The sequence below is a fragment of the Fukomys damarensis genome, unplaced genomic scaffold (assembly GCF_012274545.1).
Source record: "Fukomys damarensis isolate Sample0158 unplaced genomic scaffold, DMR_v1.0_HiC HiC_scaffold_16, whole genome shotgun sequence".
NCBI classification, from domain to species: Eukaryota; Metazoa; Chordata; class Mammalia; order Rodentia; family Bathyergidae; genus Fukomys; species Fukomys damarensis.
In genome coordinates this window covers 110,672,610-110,690,093 of record NW_022900928.1, presented here as the reverse complement: position 1 = coordinate 110,690,093, position 17,484 = coordinate 110,672,610, and the positions used below count along the sequence as shown (strand labels likewise).

At 35.7% G+C, this 17,484-nt stretch overlaps 1 protein-coding gene across 1 annotated transcript in view; it reads right to left on the bottom strand.

Annotated features, from left to right (window-relative positions):
- Positions 1-17,484, bottom strand: part of Cps1 (carbamoyl-phosphate synthase 1) — a 159,930-nt gene that overhangs the window by 108,489 nt on the left and 33,957 nt on the right. The window contains exon 2 of the mRNA XM_010616046.2: positions 11,084-11,227. Within this exon, the coding sequence (XP_010614348.1) occupies positions 11,084-11,209 (126 nt within the window). The 5' untranslated portion in view covers positions 11,210-11,227. The remainder of the gene's footprint in view (positions 1-11,083; positions 11,228-17,484) is intronic.

The window sequence follows — 17,484 nt, the reverse complement described above, 5'->3', positions numbered from 1 at the left end:
AGCAGAACTAAGAGACAATCTACAATGTGGGAAAAAATTTTTACCAGCTGTACCTCAGACAAAGGACTATTATCAAGGATATATAAAGAACTCAAAACAATCAGTCCCCCCAAATATAAAGACCCGATCCAAAAATGGGCATCCGAAATGAACAGACATTTCTCATACAAAGAAGTGAAAGCAGCAAGAAAATATATGATAAAATGTTCCACATCACTGGTCATTCGAGAGATGCAGATGAAAACAACACTGAGATTCCACCTCACCCCACAAAGAATGGCTGCTATCAAGAAATCACACAATAACAAATGTTGGCGGGGTTGTGGTGAGGTACTTTTTAATCTACTAGACTGCAACTTCTGAAATAGAAGCTGAAAGCCAAACTCAATATTGCATCTCCACAGAAGCAGCTGTGATTCACATAGTACCGCGGTCGCTACAATCCTGACGAATATGTAAAACTAGGTGGCATCACGTAATAGTCAGATGTTAAAATGCTAACACTATGCTGTTTCAAAATAATTATTTAATGCTTACTAGTTTCTGGTTGCTTTGACTAATTTTCACCTTCTCTTAAAAGGAAAGACAAGCATTCTCCATAGGCATAGTCCATGCTAAAGGAAAAAGGAAAGTAACAAATCATTGGAGGCTGGGAGGCAACTATTACCCAGCAAGTACCCTAGCTTTCCATACCAGCCAGGTGTCCTCTAGGAAACATCTTCAGAAGACTCTAGACAATGATTTCTAAATTTCATTTATGGTTTCCTCATGAATTTTCCATGATTAATACTAATAATTATTTTATCTAGAAATCTAAACTTCTATCATTGGCAAAAAGGAATAAAACTGGACTCAGCATACATAAGAAAAACATCCTCTCTTCTGTCTTTGCTTTTTTCTTCTACTCTGGTATGTGTTTGTGGTATATAATAAACATACTCATCTTGGGGAGTGAGCGCTATGGGTACATTGCATCGCGATCTTTTCTACTCCCCTTCCCTTTTCCAACTTCCCATTTCTACCATCCACAGGTTCTCTCCCCATCTCCTATCATCTATCTTTTATTTTGCTCTTTAACTTATTTGTACTTTGGTTTTCTCATATAAGAGAAACCATTCATATTTAACTTTCTATGTCCGATTTATTTCGCTTAGCATTATGGTCTTAACTCAAATTTATCCTTTTTGCCAAAATTTACAACGTATCAGCAGTAAATTTGTTTTAATTCACTGATGTGGTCTCATTATTGTGATATTACAGCTCTGTGCCAAATTTCCAAATATTTTGTAGCTAATAATTATTCCATTTTTCTCCTTCACCCCAAAAAAACCTAAAGTTCTTGTGTTTCTATTATTACTATTATGAAGGTTTCTGTTATAATGTTAGTATGTCCTTGGTATTCAAAGAATATTTATATAATTAAATATTAAAATGGTAATTGAACATTATGTACATTTCAGAACTTCTCTAGTGTGAAATCCATATGTTAAGGCACTTCCTTTAAAAAAAGAGAATAATACTTGCCAGGCGTGGTGGCACACGCCTATAATTACAGCTCTCAGGAGCCTGAGGCATTAGGGTCGCTGTGAATTCAAGACCAGCCTGGGCTACATAGTGAGTTCCAGATCAGTCTCAACTACATAGTGAGATCCTGTCTCATTAAAAAAAAAAAAAAAATTCCCTAAGAGCTTGCATTTCTTAGGCAAGTCTTATAGAAGTCAAATGATCTGTCACATTTCTACTTCTAACCTTTAGTTTAATGAAAAACTTAAAATGTAAACTAAGTTGCACATACACATCTGTGTTGACTAATGTCTATTTGCAGTTGCACAAATTGAATATTTACATTAGAATAATATATTTCTACTCTTCTGAGAAAGGATCTTATTTCAAATTATATTATGAAGCTATGCTGGAAAAATAGGATTTGAGACACATTGTGTCACTGAGGTTCCACTCTGATCTTCTCCCACAGACATGTTCCCTAACTAATAACAGTTAACAGTGATGTGCAGAACACTACTTCTAAAGCTGTTAACGGATTTATTTTTTCATCTAAGCAACAGTGAGGTAAGTAACATAAAGATCTCTATTTTATGCTTCAGCTAACTGAGCCTTAGGGAAGCAAAGATCAATTCACTCGTAACTGGAGGACAGTGACTTATGAACCTACTCTGACGTATTACCCTTTTTTCTTTTCTAAGCTTATTTTTATTTCTGCTTTCTGATTTTTTAAGTGGAAGTAAAAGTCAGTTCAGTCGTGAACTCTAATTTAGTTGCAAGAATTCTAATTCAAAATTACCATGGATAAGCCATGAGATCCAAGTCACCCAAGAGTTACATATCCATAAATCTGTAAACTGTCAGAGTGAAATGGCAAGTCATTAATTATATCCTATAACTGAGTAAAACCTTCAAGCTTTGAGAACTACACACACTGACTGTCAGCCTTGAATTCTCAACTTCTCAAGTATGTAGGCACCGTAGATGCTGAAGTAAACATGGAGACAGACCTTTCAGCCCCACCCTCCAAGGTTGCTTTGGCCTGAGTCACATGTTTATATCTCCCGTTGTCAGTTCCTTCAGGGTCTATCATGGCTGCAGAGAGCCACACCTTCCTTTCTGGGGACTGAGCCAGCCAGGGGTACCACAGCACAGTCAAGACGGCCAAGAGCTTCTTCTCAGATTGACTCAGACTTTGTCACACCAGCATTACAGTTTCTTCTCTGCCCAAACCTGAAGCCCTGAAGCTTTTGTTGGCCAACATTCAAGAGCAGAGGCCGCATGTGGGCATTCACTTTATTTGGCCCACTAAGCACAGGTTCTGTATGTAACACTGTTGTTTTTGTTGTTGTTGTTGCTGTTGTTGTTACCAGGGATCGAACAACTTGGGACCTTGCACTTGCAAGGCAGGTGGCAGAACCACTGAGCTAAATCCCTGGCCCCTGTAATACCTAACATACAATTCCTACAAACCCACTCACAGGAGGCAAAGAGTTCCATACTTTTCAAAAATCTCATTATTGACCTTGAGTCAGTATTTAAAGTGTATCTGCAATGAATAACATTGACACTTCTTCACAATTATATTGGTCTTTCTCACCTTGGTTATTATTATGTTTGCAAAACAAGCTCAAAAAAAAAAAAAAAACCAGTTGAAGATTATAGCCAATATGGATTATCAAGGAAAATGCATGAAAGCTAGTTTACACTCACAATTTGATCTATTTTATTCTGGATTGTGCATACTGTCTACATGAGTACAGGTCAAGCTATAGAATAAGTACTCAAAAATTGTATTCTGTGTTCCTTGGTATTGTATATGAATTTAAATATTAAAGATTGAGGTTAAAAGTCTCCACACCCTAGTAATACTAAGTGGTAACTTCTGTTTGAAAATTTTTAAGAGAAATATCCATAAGATGATAGATTTTCCCACACATGATATTTAAATGGGCTAAAACTTAATTTTCATCTATATATATATATATATATATGTAATTATTTCATTTTAACCACCTAGTTTATAATTTCCTTTAATATTCCATTCTCTAAATTAAAGTGAATTACATAACTATATAATTACCACTCATATTACTTTTTAAATGAACATTCTAAATTGAGCTTAACCGAGGATTTTGGTCAGTAGTTCTGCCGCTTGCCTTGCAAGCACAATGTCCCAAGTTTGGTCCCCAGTACCACAAAAAAAAAAAAAGAAAGAAAAAAAAGAAAGAAACAAGGAAGAAGGAGGAGAAATAAATTGAGCTTAGTCTTGTGTTTTGTAATATTTGTGAAACCTGGGGACTCTCACATTTTGTAATTTTTAATAAAATATATATCTATAAATGAGAGTTGCATAAAATAGAAATTCCAATCAATTCTTAACAGTTAGGGATTTTTATTTGTCTGCCTTGAATGTTAATATTATTGTTTTCTTTCACAATATCATATTGTGTATTTGCTTGTTTGCAGTTCTGGGAACTGATCCCAGGGCCTTCTGCATGCCAGGCAAGCTACACCTCCACCCCTATTTACTTTGAGAAGGGTTCTCACTAAGTATCCCAAGGTGGCCTCAGCATTTCTATCCACCCTCCTGACTTCCAAGTAGCTGGGATTACATATGTGTACCTCTGCACCCAAGAAAATGTTTCATTTTTAATAACATTATAAAATGTGATTGTACAAAGAGATGTCAATACTCCCAAGCATCACATCTCTTTAGGGCTCTTAATTTTTCCTCAAAGTTAAATTTCATTTTCAAAATTACATTTATGGGTCTATTTTCATTTTCTAGAAGAGGAATGATTAGCTTTATGGGAGCACAAATAAATGACCTGAGTTTTGTACTTTAATACTGTCATTTTGAAATCAGGTTTAAAGGATAAAGGTTTCAAAGAGTTTTCAGGATAAAAACAAGGCAAGAACTATTAATGGGAGTCACACAATTAAATTCCCCCTCAAAAGGCTTTGAAAATATGGCCCTCTTGCTATTCTAAGTGATTTAGATAGCTTAGTCTTAGGAAGTAAAGTTAAAATTTAAACATATGTTAAAATTAACCTGTAAAAGTTTTGAAACAGCCTAATGGTTCTCTCTCTGTATTCAGAATTACATTATTAAAAAACCATTTAAAATATTTGTTTCTCATCACAGCATCATTCTGAACTTTGAGGATACTGATCATTTACTTTGAACTAATTTTTAGTTTGTGTTTCTTCTTTATTATAAGACACCAGAAACAAGTCAAAATGTGACATTTCTTAGTCTAAAATATCATTAGACTTTTGCATATGTGGAATTTACTGGAGTGTATGGGCAAGATCAAACTGAACTGAAAAGCACCATATTTTGTTACAAACACATGACAATATTTTGGTTGAAGTGGAAGAAGCAATGTCAACTATAAGCAACATTGTCTTAAAAAGTCCTGTTGCCGGGCACGGTGGCTCATGCCTGTTATCCCAGCACTTGGAAGGCTGAGGCAGGAGAATTGCTGTGAGTTTGAGACCAGCCTGGGCTACATAGTGAGTTCCAGGTCAGTCTCAACTACATCCTGAGACCCTGTCTCAAAAAATAAAAAAAAGAAAGAAAGAAACAAAGAAAAGTCCTGTATATAATTTACAACAACCATATAAAACAAGAATCCTTATTATTTGATTTAAATAACCTGTTCTCATAATCCAACAAAAGAAATTGAAAAATCAAATTTATGTTATTGATATAAAATGAGGTATATGAGTGAGCTCTTGAGTAAACAATAAAGTCACAGCAGAGAAAGGATTTAGAACAGTCTAAATACAAGTTAGCCAACACATATAGTTTTAGTTATATAAGCTCTGTGACAAAAACATCAGATGAAAAAGATACTTGGGGCCTAATTAAATTTCTAACCAGATTTGTTAATGTATAGTTCACTTGTGTACAAAAACAGACACTCATGTGTCCTTGTGTTAATTGAATCATTTACCCATCTGAGAAATGGGAACAGTAGCAGAGTTTCTTCCCTGGTTACCAGAATTCACTGATAAAAATGTTCTGAATGTAAAGCCTTAAGCGAAATCATCAATAAATTTCATAAAAGATTTGAACACAAAGCATTAATAGAGGAAAGCTAGTATGACTGTACTGCTGCTGCACATTTATCTATGTAACTTATTTGCATATCAGAAAAATACAGGTCCAATGTGCTTATTTTCATCAAGCTCTACAGCTATATAATGCACTCAATTTCTGGCTTACCTAATCTTTCTTAACTATTAGTTCACCTCGGTTCTCAGCCTCTTAATAAATAAATCTGAACTAAACTTTGGTAAGTGGGAGGCCTAAAGCCAAAATTTACCTAAAATAATAAAACTTATAATCATGAAGTGTTCTTTTTTAGCAAATAAAAATCTTAATTTTAATTCTTTAGTTATAATACCAAAATATGAATATTTATACTTCAGAATTGTGGCACATTTTGCTGTCTTAAGTATTTAATGAGATTTCTCTGTAGTTATGAATACCTAAGAATTCAGGATTTCCAAGTACTATAACTACATTTATCAATGAAGCCTTTAAAAAATGTGAAGTCAACTGCTTTAGTTAAATATAAGGCAATGTAGAGGAGAGAGGTCACAATGTTTTTTATTTGAATAGCTTTTTTTTGTTGTTGTTTGGTTTGGTTTGGTACTAGGGATCCAACTCAGGACCTCACACTTGCCAGGTAGGCAGCAAAACCACTGAACTAAATCCCCCACACTTGTTTTATATTCTGGACATTAGGAAACAAAAGAGATTGGTTCATGAGTAGTTGTATTGTTATATTTCTCATTGTAAATAAAGTTTCTAAAAATTCCAATAAAAATGCATTCATGAAGTGTAGGATTTTTATTAATAAGCACTTACTGAGCCTATGTTATGTGTCATATTATTCTCAACATGGGGAACAATCTTCAATATTATACTAACTTTTACTATAAGGTGATAAATTAATAAGGTCCAATATTTATTTCTATAGTACAGAAAAAAAACTTATTCAATAAAACTCAATGATGTAGTAACCGTATAGACTTGTGTAAAGCAACTTCACATTAGTCAACAACCTCCTTACAAAAATTAAATATCCATGTATGGCATTTAATATGGTGAAAAAAAGAAAAGAAAATAGCCTTGAAAATATTCTCATGAATTAAGCTCATTTGGGCCACTTTTTTAAAAATGAAGTGTAAGCTGGAGCTCTCAAGACTGAGAAGTCTAACACCAAGTATGACTTGGCCCAGGAAGCCTTCTTCAGGGCTCCATCACTTTAAAGATCCCCCAAAAATATGAATCAAGAGGTAGGCCTGGAAGTGAATTCCAGTACAACCACAGCACAGGGGATACTGAAGGCTCTTTTCCGAATGCCTCAACTTTTGGAACAGGTCAGAAACAGGAAGAAAATCTAAAGGCTAGGTAACAGCAAAGTAATAGCCACTGTGTCCATAAAAGACCAAATTTCTCCTATAAACCATGAGGAATTCTCTCCAAAGATGGACAGACTGGAACTCAAAGGGAGAGCAAGGGAAACATAGGTCAAGGCTAGACCTTTAGAGCAATTCTTAGCTTTTGACTCAGGCTTGAACTAGGGTACATCAAGTGAGATAGGTCAGGAGGCTCCTAATAGAGCTTCCTTAACTGCTACACCCTCTGTGTTTGTCTCACGGACACCCAGCGCAGGACACTAGGTTTATAGCACTTTTGTTTATAGTCTTTTGTGTCAAGAAGTTCAATATGTCAGACGATGGGTCTAGATGACAAACAAATAGGTCTAGACTTTAGAAAGATATAAAAGGTAGAGAACATGCTCCAAAATGCTCAAAAAAAGAAGCCACTCCTTCCTAGAAAATTACTGCACACCAAAAATATGCAATGTTGTCTACCATCCAAACTAAATGTGCAATAGTTCATTTGGGACTGGAACATAATTTACCACTGAAGAAACTGGACTATCTCAGATGAAATTCAGCCCTAAAATGTATTCAAAATGTAATAAAAGTCTACTAAAATAGTTGCTCTTAAATGTATGTGATAACCTTACTCCTACACCTAACCCTAACTCTAATAATGTGAAGAAGCTCCAATATGATAACGAATTCTATTTCCTACGAATAACTTGTAAAGCTATTACAATATAGCTAAATTATTGAAATTGCAGGAGTTTTTATAGTTGCCAATTTCTAATCAAATAACAATAGCTCCTCCAGACTGAGTTAAATAGATATTTCTATGATCGAATCAGAATATAAAATCTTGCAAAATGAAAGCCCTTCAATGGGGAATAATGACTCCTGGGGCTCATTTGAATCTGAAGTACCAGAGAGGACACTTGGACTGTTAGGATCCTGGCTTAATTGTAACACAACTCACCATTTCTAAAACTGAGTGGATTAATGTTACAAGCAGTACTTATTGAACACTTTCCTATTCTTGGAAAACTTAACCTTTTCAATTTAATACCTTTGTTTGCCAAATTCATTTGCAAGTCAAAATAATACTGTTTGGTCTTGGTGACTTTCCAAAACTTATGAGCCTAGGATGTTTCAAATTTAAGTTTCTTAAGGTCAAAAATTGTGCTTTTCTTATCAATTTATTTTTCTTATATCGTTCCTATATACTTCCATGATAGTTTTTATATTTGTTAGATAATGAATGAATTAATTAATTAATGAAATAGGATATTCTGATATATGTTCTGCCTTTTGGAAATGAATTCTCTACACTGAAAAAAAAAAGGTTATTTGCTTTATGGTCCTTGGATCTGATTCATTATAAGGAATATCTAGTTGGAGTTAAGTTTGATATTAAAGTAAAGGTGAAAGAATGATTGTTACAATTCTGCAAGAATTCTTATCATATGCCATCGTAATAATCTGTAGTACACTGCAAACAGGATTCTTATCTAACTTCCCACTAAGTTCTTCTACTGAATAGATAGAACAAATATTTTAAAATATCTTTTTGCTTTGAACTGTCTTATAGGTTTTTAACCATTGATTTTGCATAATGACCACACAAGCCCCTGATTAAATCAAGATGTTTCCACAGTACAGATAAAAAAAATTTAGGGGTTTAGAAAATATGTGAATTATCAAGGTCAGGAAATGTGAAACCAAGGTTAGAATTCAGATCTTAGATTCCCCATCCATGGTGTTTCCCACTATACTGTTACAATCGGCTGAATATAATAATGAGCATTGAACATTTTCAATATTAATAGAAAGGAGATTATGGCCTCTAAAACTTTTATGTTTTATGGTTGTTGATCATTTATACCCTTGATACCTACTATCTTTAAAACACAGAACACCTTGAAATCCTTCTTCCCTCCAAGTGAATTACACAACTGTGTCTATTGGCAAGGCACACTCTATAAATATTAGCCACAAGCAAATATGCAAGGAAGCACCACAGAAAAATGCAAGTACATCATTGCTGTCATCAAATCCACCCACTCTGTCACCAAGAGAAGAGGAAAAGTGACCTCCAAAGACACTGAAAGAGCAACTGAACTTACAGGGCAATGCTTACAGATCTGACCACAGGGGGCTTTTCACAATCCATTTACCAACTGTGATTATCTACAATGCTACCAACCTGCAGTGACTGTTCTCATTGCCTTTCACTGACCATGGCATAAATACAACCTAATGATTTTAACTATCTTTAAAATATGGTGTCCATCTAAAATATGAATTTTTATAGATCTTTTTTAGACAGTTGAGTTTCTAAAGGGAAACCAGGGAGAAAGGTAGAGTATGATTTCAAAATAAGTGAATAACACAGGTCCCCACGGACTACAAAGGAATTTTAACTCACTTGGTGAAATTCAAGAACTATTTTTCGTGCCTGGCGTTCCTCCAGAACTCAGGCAAGTCATGACTGAAGGTGAATAATGACTTCTACACCATGATATGATGGCTTATTCCTCCTACAAATCTGTCATACCTCACTGTGCACTGTGGCAGACCCTTGAAACAGATCTGCCACCAGGAGCTAGAGAAACTGCTTCCACCGTAGTCCATCCACATAATTAGATCATTTGTGTTGTGGTTGCTGTTGTAGTAGATCACTTAGTGTGATCTGGGGGAAACTGGCTTCTAATCTCAATCACATCTGCCATTTTGAAGTAATCACCCCAATGTTCTGTTTCTGGGGTATAATGGAGACATACCTATCCTCACCTTCTTACTTCTGTAAGAAGAGAAGATATTCCAGGCAACCCAATTCTCCTTCCTTTCTTTCCCCACTCTTGTCCCTGGAGTCCACGGGAATCTACAGGCATTGCTTACTTAGCCCTACAAGTATCAGGACTGAAAGACCCTGAATCCTGAGTAATGTAAGTGGAAGCTGTGTAAGGATCTAACACATTGTTAGTCAATCCAGTGAGCACACAAAATACAAGCAGGACACTCGACCATCCTGACCTATTTCTGTATTAACATACAGAGTGGCTTTTCCTATTTCATATTTTAGAGCCTTCACTATAAAGAAGCCATATATAAGCAATTGTGATGACTTAAACTTTATACTCATTACAGATGCTTTTCCGTTGGAGTAATTTCAGACTTCTCTGCTAACAAATGTCTTCACAAAGTTATAGGAAGTGGCAGAGATCGCTTCAGGAATTACATAATTTGGTGGTGGGGCAGAGGGAAGGATGATCTGATGTTCCTACCCTAGACTTTCCCTCAGTTATAGGTACATGGAGACACATTCACCACCGTTATTTGCTACAGTGTCTTAATCTGCAATAAATGACAATAAAATCGGCCCTTCTTAAAGAAGAGTTAAGAAGGAAACGCGAAATGGCATGGCAGTATGTTCATAATGACCTGCAAATATCAAAATTACATAGATATCTTCTTCTAACATTTTAAAATAATATTTCCAAGGAAACATTCTCAAGAGCCATTGCAGAATAGGCACTCAACACACAATGGACTATAAAGTGGTCCTGCACGTGTATAAGCAACTCCATTTTTTAGGCCTACACTATAAGCAATAGAATCGAGGCACACAGGAGCAATGAGAGATTTTTGGGTTTTGGGGGGGTTTTTTTTGGTACCGGGGATCGAACTCAGGACCTTATACTTGTGAGGCAGATACAGTGCCACTGAGGTAATTCCCAGGCCCCAAGAGCTTTTTAAAATATTTATATTCTAGTATTATAGCTAAATTTGCATTTTTACAGGAGCTGTGACCATTCTTGTGTTGGGTAAAAAGCACTTTAATTTTACTCAGAAAAAAATTAAAATGAAAGGGTGAAGGGGTGAAGAGGGTGAAGGGAGGGCAGAGGTATGGAGAAAAACAAGAACCAAGATATATCATGTAAAGGTACAAGATCCCAATGATAAATGTAACTGTACTGCTTGCTTTAAATGTACCAATAAGCTTAATGGGAAAAAAATTAAAATGACTACTTGCTAAATCAATAGGTGCTATGGTAAAGCAAATATTAATAAATTAGCACTCTAGAACTATGTCCAAATCTGCATTTGCTTTGGAAAGAGTACTTTTGCTTCACTGCTACGCTGTGGACTTTAGAAACAAGGAACATGGTAGTACCTGGGCAGAGGCGTGTTTGACGTCCCGGCTGAAATACTTCTGTTGTCGCAGCACAGACGCATTGGTAAAGCACAGACCACTCTTCAGTGTCTTCACCACTTTGCAAGCTGTCAAAATCCTCGTCATTTTGAAGATGGATTGCGACTAAAGTCAAATGAAATCACGTATATTTTGAGACTTTTTTGTTACAAGATTTTTGAATTAATGTGAAAGAAAGTTGGGCAGGGAGCAGTGTAAACAGGGAGGAAGCCTGACTGCACGGAGTTCTTTGGATTCCCATTCATTCCGCCATTAAATATTCACCCTCAGCTCCTCCTCCTCATAGCCCCTCCTCCCATAGTGATGCCCAGAGATGTTTCACGAACGTAATACAAATTGCAACACGTCCCACTCTACCTTCTCCGGCTGAAATAATGCTAGTGTGTTAGAAAACCAGTTATCCATCAAAGAACTTGCTTATGCAGCAGATAGAGTGACCTAAACTCTGGCCAGCCTTACCCTAAAGAGTAGCGAGTTTCTAAAACTGATCAAGATCAAAGGCTTTCCTTTGTGGTTTCCCCCAAAAAGCCTAAGCCTTGTCATCGTTTGCTTAGAAAAAGGTAATGCACACCACATACAGTTTTTTTTTTTAAATCGAAGTACACTTTGATTCACAAACATACAGTAAACCCATCTTCGTAGTGTTGCAGGTTGATAGAGTGGTATATTATATTCTTACTTTTTCACTTGTTTTGTGTCCTGAATTATTGTTTTCTGGTACCAGTAATAGAACTCAGAACCTTGCACTTGCCAGATAGGTTCAGAGCCACTGAGCTAGTTCCCCGGCCCTTGTGTTCTGAATTTTAAAGCTTACAATAATATCAACTACAGTACCACTGGAGAAATGTAACATGGCATATGCATCACAAGTCTCTTAAATTGGTAAAAAACTCATGACACAACAGGTAAGCATTTCATATAAGCACATCAAAATTTTTTATTTATTAAAGTAGTGCTTATGAAATTTTTAAAACCTGAGCACCCGTGTTCCAAGAAAGTAAAAACTGATTCACTTAACCCTTCAACCAGGGTATGGTGGCTAGTGAAATTTCCTCGCTTAGGTCTTGGTTCTACGAAGAAGCAGCACGGACTATACTTTGACATCCTTGCAAAGGAACCCAAGAAGTACAAGCAAAGAAACTCACTCCTGAGGCTTTTCACCACAGAAGAGAGGACACGGAGAGACATGAGCACTGTGAATCTGACTGAGATGAAAGCAGGGCCGGAAGGGGCGTGAGGAGTGAAGTAGATGTGTGAAAAGTAACTAAAACAGAACAAAGTTTAACCAAATCTTCTCCCCCACTGTATTAGTACATCAACATTCTCTGAGGTCAAAACGCCTGGCTCTGGTGACTCGAAAAACTGAACAGAACGCTCTCATACTAGCAAATTTAGGAAATTAGTAAAATAACCAACACGGAAGTATATGAAATGCAATGGGAAAATAAATAGGAAGGAAAAGAAACAAGGTTGAGTTCCCTTTGTGTGTTGTAGTTGAGTGTGCAAGTATTCCATGTAGATGGAGAGCAAAGAGAACACAGAAAGGATAACAAAAGCAACGCTATGGAAGCATGGAATCATGTGGCGCATGTTAAAAACTGGGCCTGAAGACACCTAGATGCAGGGTCACGGGTGAGCACCATGTCACAGAAGACTCAGCGTGCCTCTCAGATGCCTGACTTACACCCATAGTGTTCCTCATAGTTTTAGAAGTGTTTTCAATAAGAAACAAAGGTAAAAACCTGGGTGTGGTGGCGCACTCCTGTAATCACAGCACTCAGGAGGCTGAGGCAGGAGGATCGCTGTGAGTTTGAGACCAGCCTGGGCTACATAGTGAGTTCCAGGTCAGTCACAACTACATAGTGAGACCCTGTCTCAAAAAACAAAACACAAAAGAAGAAGAAGGGGGGGTAGGGGAAGAAGAAGAAAGAAGAAGAAGGAGGACGAGGAGGAGGAGGAGGAGGAAGAGGAGAAGAAGAAGGAGAAGAAGAAGAGGAAGAAGAAGAAGAAGAAGAAGAAGAAGAAGAAGAAGAAGAAGAAGAAGAAGAGGGGGAGGGGGAAGAAGGAGGAGGAGGAGAGGAGGAAATAATAAAGGTAAACTTCTGTCAAAGAAGTGTCATAGAAAATGAATTGGAGGAAGACCGAACTGGCAAATGAAAAACTCCACCTTACGGAAATTAGGACTGAGAACCAGTGCTCTAGGGCTTACTCTAAACCAAAACTGAGTGTAATGCAGCTCACTTGTAATTCCAGCACTCAGGAAGTCTGAAGCAGGAAGACCACAAGTCTGAAGCCAGCCTAGGCAACTTAATGACTTAGCAAGACCCTATCTCAAAATAAAACATAAAAAAGGGCTGAGGATGTACGTCAATGCGAAGGTCTCAGGTTTAATATCCAGTATAGAAAAAAATTCTAACTAAATCTAATTTGGGCTTTGATCTTATCTCTTTCATTTGCATTTTTATATACAAATATATACATTTACATGTATATGTGTATTGTGTGTGTGTGTGCATGCGTGTCAAAGATTGCCTTTTCCTAAGTAGAAAAATGACATAGACTTATTATGGAAAGTGTTTAAGATGCAAAATAAAAATTGAAATCATTCATAGTCCTATTTTTCAGAGGTATCTATAGCATGAATATTTCAATAGTTCAATAGTTCCTCTTAGTCACTTGTGCTTTAATTAACTAGAAAGTTGGGGCACTGGGGATTTCAGAGATTGACCATGAAAGAGATTTCATCATAATTTATCACAGTTGACCTGAACATGGCTTTCGAGAAAGACGTCAATAAATCTGGGATCAAATTCAGTGACTCTGAAGTCTAGAGAGAAATGTGGGTAGGAAAGTTGTAATGGGCTTTCATTTTGTCGGTAAAGGATGGTGGATGCAGGTTCTGGCCCTGGTTTCCAGGCACCAAAATAAAGATTACAGAGGCAGAAGATTTAGAAAACCTGGTTAAAATTCTGTACTAAAAATGGAAAATTCAACCACTGTGATTCCACAATCATCTTGCAGATTAAGTAGGCCAATTTTAACATAGCAAGTCATTTTAGAATCATGTATTCAGACAGTGAAATTTGCAAAGTGCAAAAAAAAATCTTTACAGGGGTGAGGAAGTTTATATTAGGACAGATCAAAGGGTACATATAGCTTCAAGATTAATTGATAGGGACCATTAAAGTCTAACATGAAAGAGTAGAAACATTATGCCTTTATGAAAGATATTTTTCAAAGCATTTCAAAGGAAGTGACTGTTTTCTTTACATCCACGACCCTCTCCTCACATAGTTACCTACCCACAAACTGGTGACGCATTCGTCCCATACACAGAGCCTGGGGAAAGTTACTTTTGAAAAAGTATTTGTGAACCAGGTCACTGAGGGTTCTCTAAATGTACAACTCACTAACTCTGAAAAGTAAAATATTTCACATGGATTTAGCCCTCTTTTCTATTGATACATGTAAGGTTATGAACTATCTTCCTCCATACAATCCCATACAGAAAATGAAAAACTAAACACTTCTTAAATTTTATGGAGTGAGAAACATTCTAGTACCTTTTCACTTGATCACTTGATCTTAACCACAAGGCCGAGAAGCAATAGTAGTACCTTTTCATTTAATGCTAACAAAGTATTTCATTTCTTCAATAAATTGAAAATGCATTGATGTGTGTAAATAAAGAATATCCCCCCTCATCGTTTCTGTCTTTCTATCATATATGTAACTTTGAAGAAGGAATTGCTACCACCCTTATTTCCTATTCCAAAGCCTGAGGCTTTTACTTTTCAGGATGGATAGATAGGTAGATTTTGGGGAGGGGGTTGAGACACGACCTCACTATGCAGTTGAAACTGACCTAGAACTCACTATGAAATCCAGGCTGGGCTTGAACTCACAGCAATCCTCCTGCCTCAGCCTCCCGAGTGCTGGGATTACAGGCGTGCGCCACTATGCCCAGCCTAGATATTCTTAACTAATACAATTATTTACTTTTTTCAAGTAACAAGAGCAGTCAATCTTTTAAATTCCCACCGAGAACTTTTTTTTTTTTTTCCTGGTACCAGGGACTGAACTTGGGACCTTGTGCTTGCATATAGAACTTAATTTTTAAAACTGCAATTGAGATATCTGGTCTTGAAAATGATAATACATCAAGTATTAAGTTTTTTTATTTTCATTTAATACTTAAAGAAATTTGGAAAATATTAAAAACTAGATAATAGCCTCTCCAATATAGCCTCTGTTAATAATTTAATGTCTTTTAACATTTATGTTTATGTATTGGTCATAGTTATGAAAACTGTGATAAACCTGCATTATGCTTTTCTGACCTAATATTATAAATAATACATTTGATGTTTTTAGTTATTTAAAAATATTAATTGAATGTGATACAAAACATCCATTTTCATTGCTTCTGTTACTACTTCAATGCATGTATTTAAATTTTTTATCATTATTGACAAATTTCACCCAAAAAAGAATGTACTTAAATACATAATGAGTGCAATATTTTAGTATTTCTTTCCATATATACTCACCAACATTAGGTATCATCTTTTATTTTATTTGCTTAAATATGGTAAACAGTATTTTGCTTTCATTTAAAGTTTAGATTGTGGGTAAAGTTAAACACTTCAGTATACTTTTAATTAATATATATCCTTTTTTTTTGGTATTGAACTCGGTATATATATGTGTGTATGTATGTATATATATATATATATATATCCCTTTTTGCTTACATTTGTTTCATGTTTTTGTTCCCATTGATTTATTTATGCTAATGATCAAAAGCATCTCTAAAAGAAACATAAAGCAACACTAATTACTAGTCTGTAAATGATCTCATTTCAAATATTTCCTTCACGTGGACAGTTATTTGTCATAGGTAAGGTAATGAATGCTACCAAGTGGAAAAATTGAGAGCAACTCATCCTGAAAGGCAAAAGCCTCAGGTTCTAGACTAAATAGAATATAATGGTGTTAGCAATTCTTCAAAGATACAGAAACTGCCAACTGCCCTCTTAAAGTATGTCTTACTAGGGGATGAAGCAGAAAAAAAAACTGTAAGAAAGTGAGCATCTATCAAAAATTAATGGGGGCCCGGGATTTGGCTCAGTGGTTCTGCCACCTGTCTTGCAAGTGCAAAGGCCCAAGTTCAGTCCCTGGAACCCCCCCAAAAAATTAATGTAGCAGATTTGCAAGATATGCTTTTGGGAAAATGACTGAATTATGGATTCCTGTGTACAGGATTCCTGCCTGACCAGTGATGATTCCTTAAGAAGCAAGAACAAACAAAATTATGTCTGATGGACAAAACAGAAAGAAAAGATATCTAAGAGTCAAAAAAGAGAACTGACAATAATTCCATAAAAGTCTATTTCAAAAGCATAAACTTAAAGCAATAAGCAAGGTATGACTGCAGGGCAAATAAATTCAAGGTAAAAGAAAATACAGTAAGTTCCTGAAGGAAGTTCTACTTTGTATTTGAGGAGGGATGCATGAAAATAGAAAATAAAAGATAGATGTGATTAAGTTCAAGTCTATGATTTTTATTATCAGAAGTAATCAGAAAAGAACATTGTCATTAGCAAGGACATGGACAAAGGAAGCTATCCTTTAACAGAAAGCGATCTTGATTGACCCTACATAAAAGAGAGCACACTTTCTACTATCCAACAAATTAAGATGAGCTAAAAGAAGGATTCCTTAAATTTGGCCAGGAAGAAAACACACAGTTAGCTGTCTTAACACCTTACCAATATGTCAAGGATTTATAATGACAATAGACAGCTACCAAGTGGCTAAAGGATGAGGTTTTTAAATAACCAGTGCCTTCAGAAACCCAATCAAGTAAGACATGTTCATTAAGATCCATTTGGCATTTTGAGGGATACAAAGTGAGGAACCAATTATGATGAATGTACTTCTCAATCTAACACTTGATAACATAAATGTTGAAGTGATACAAAAGATGAAAAATGAACCAGGAAAAGAGGCCTTGAAAAAATTGGTTTCACACAATAAAACCCAGGGCACATGTGATTTATATTCTAGGAAAATAAAAAGGTATCACTTAAAAGACCCTAGTTTGAAAACACCTTAAAGAGATGAGAGTAGTCAGTGCAAACAGTGTTTTTATTTATAATGAGTAAATCTTGTCACGTTAATATTTTTCTTTAAAATGGCATTACTACTAGATAAAGTAGAAATGTTGATGCATTCTAACTCAATTTAAGAGCACGAAGGATGTATTATGGAGTAATATTAGGCACACACACATTTACTAGAAAATGGAGAAATAATCTATTATATTATTATCTGCTTTTTTTTTTTTTTTTTTTTTTTTT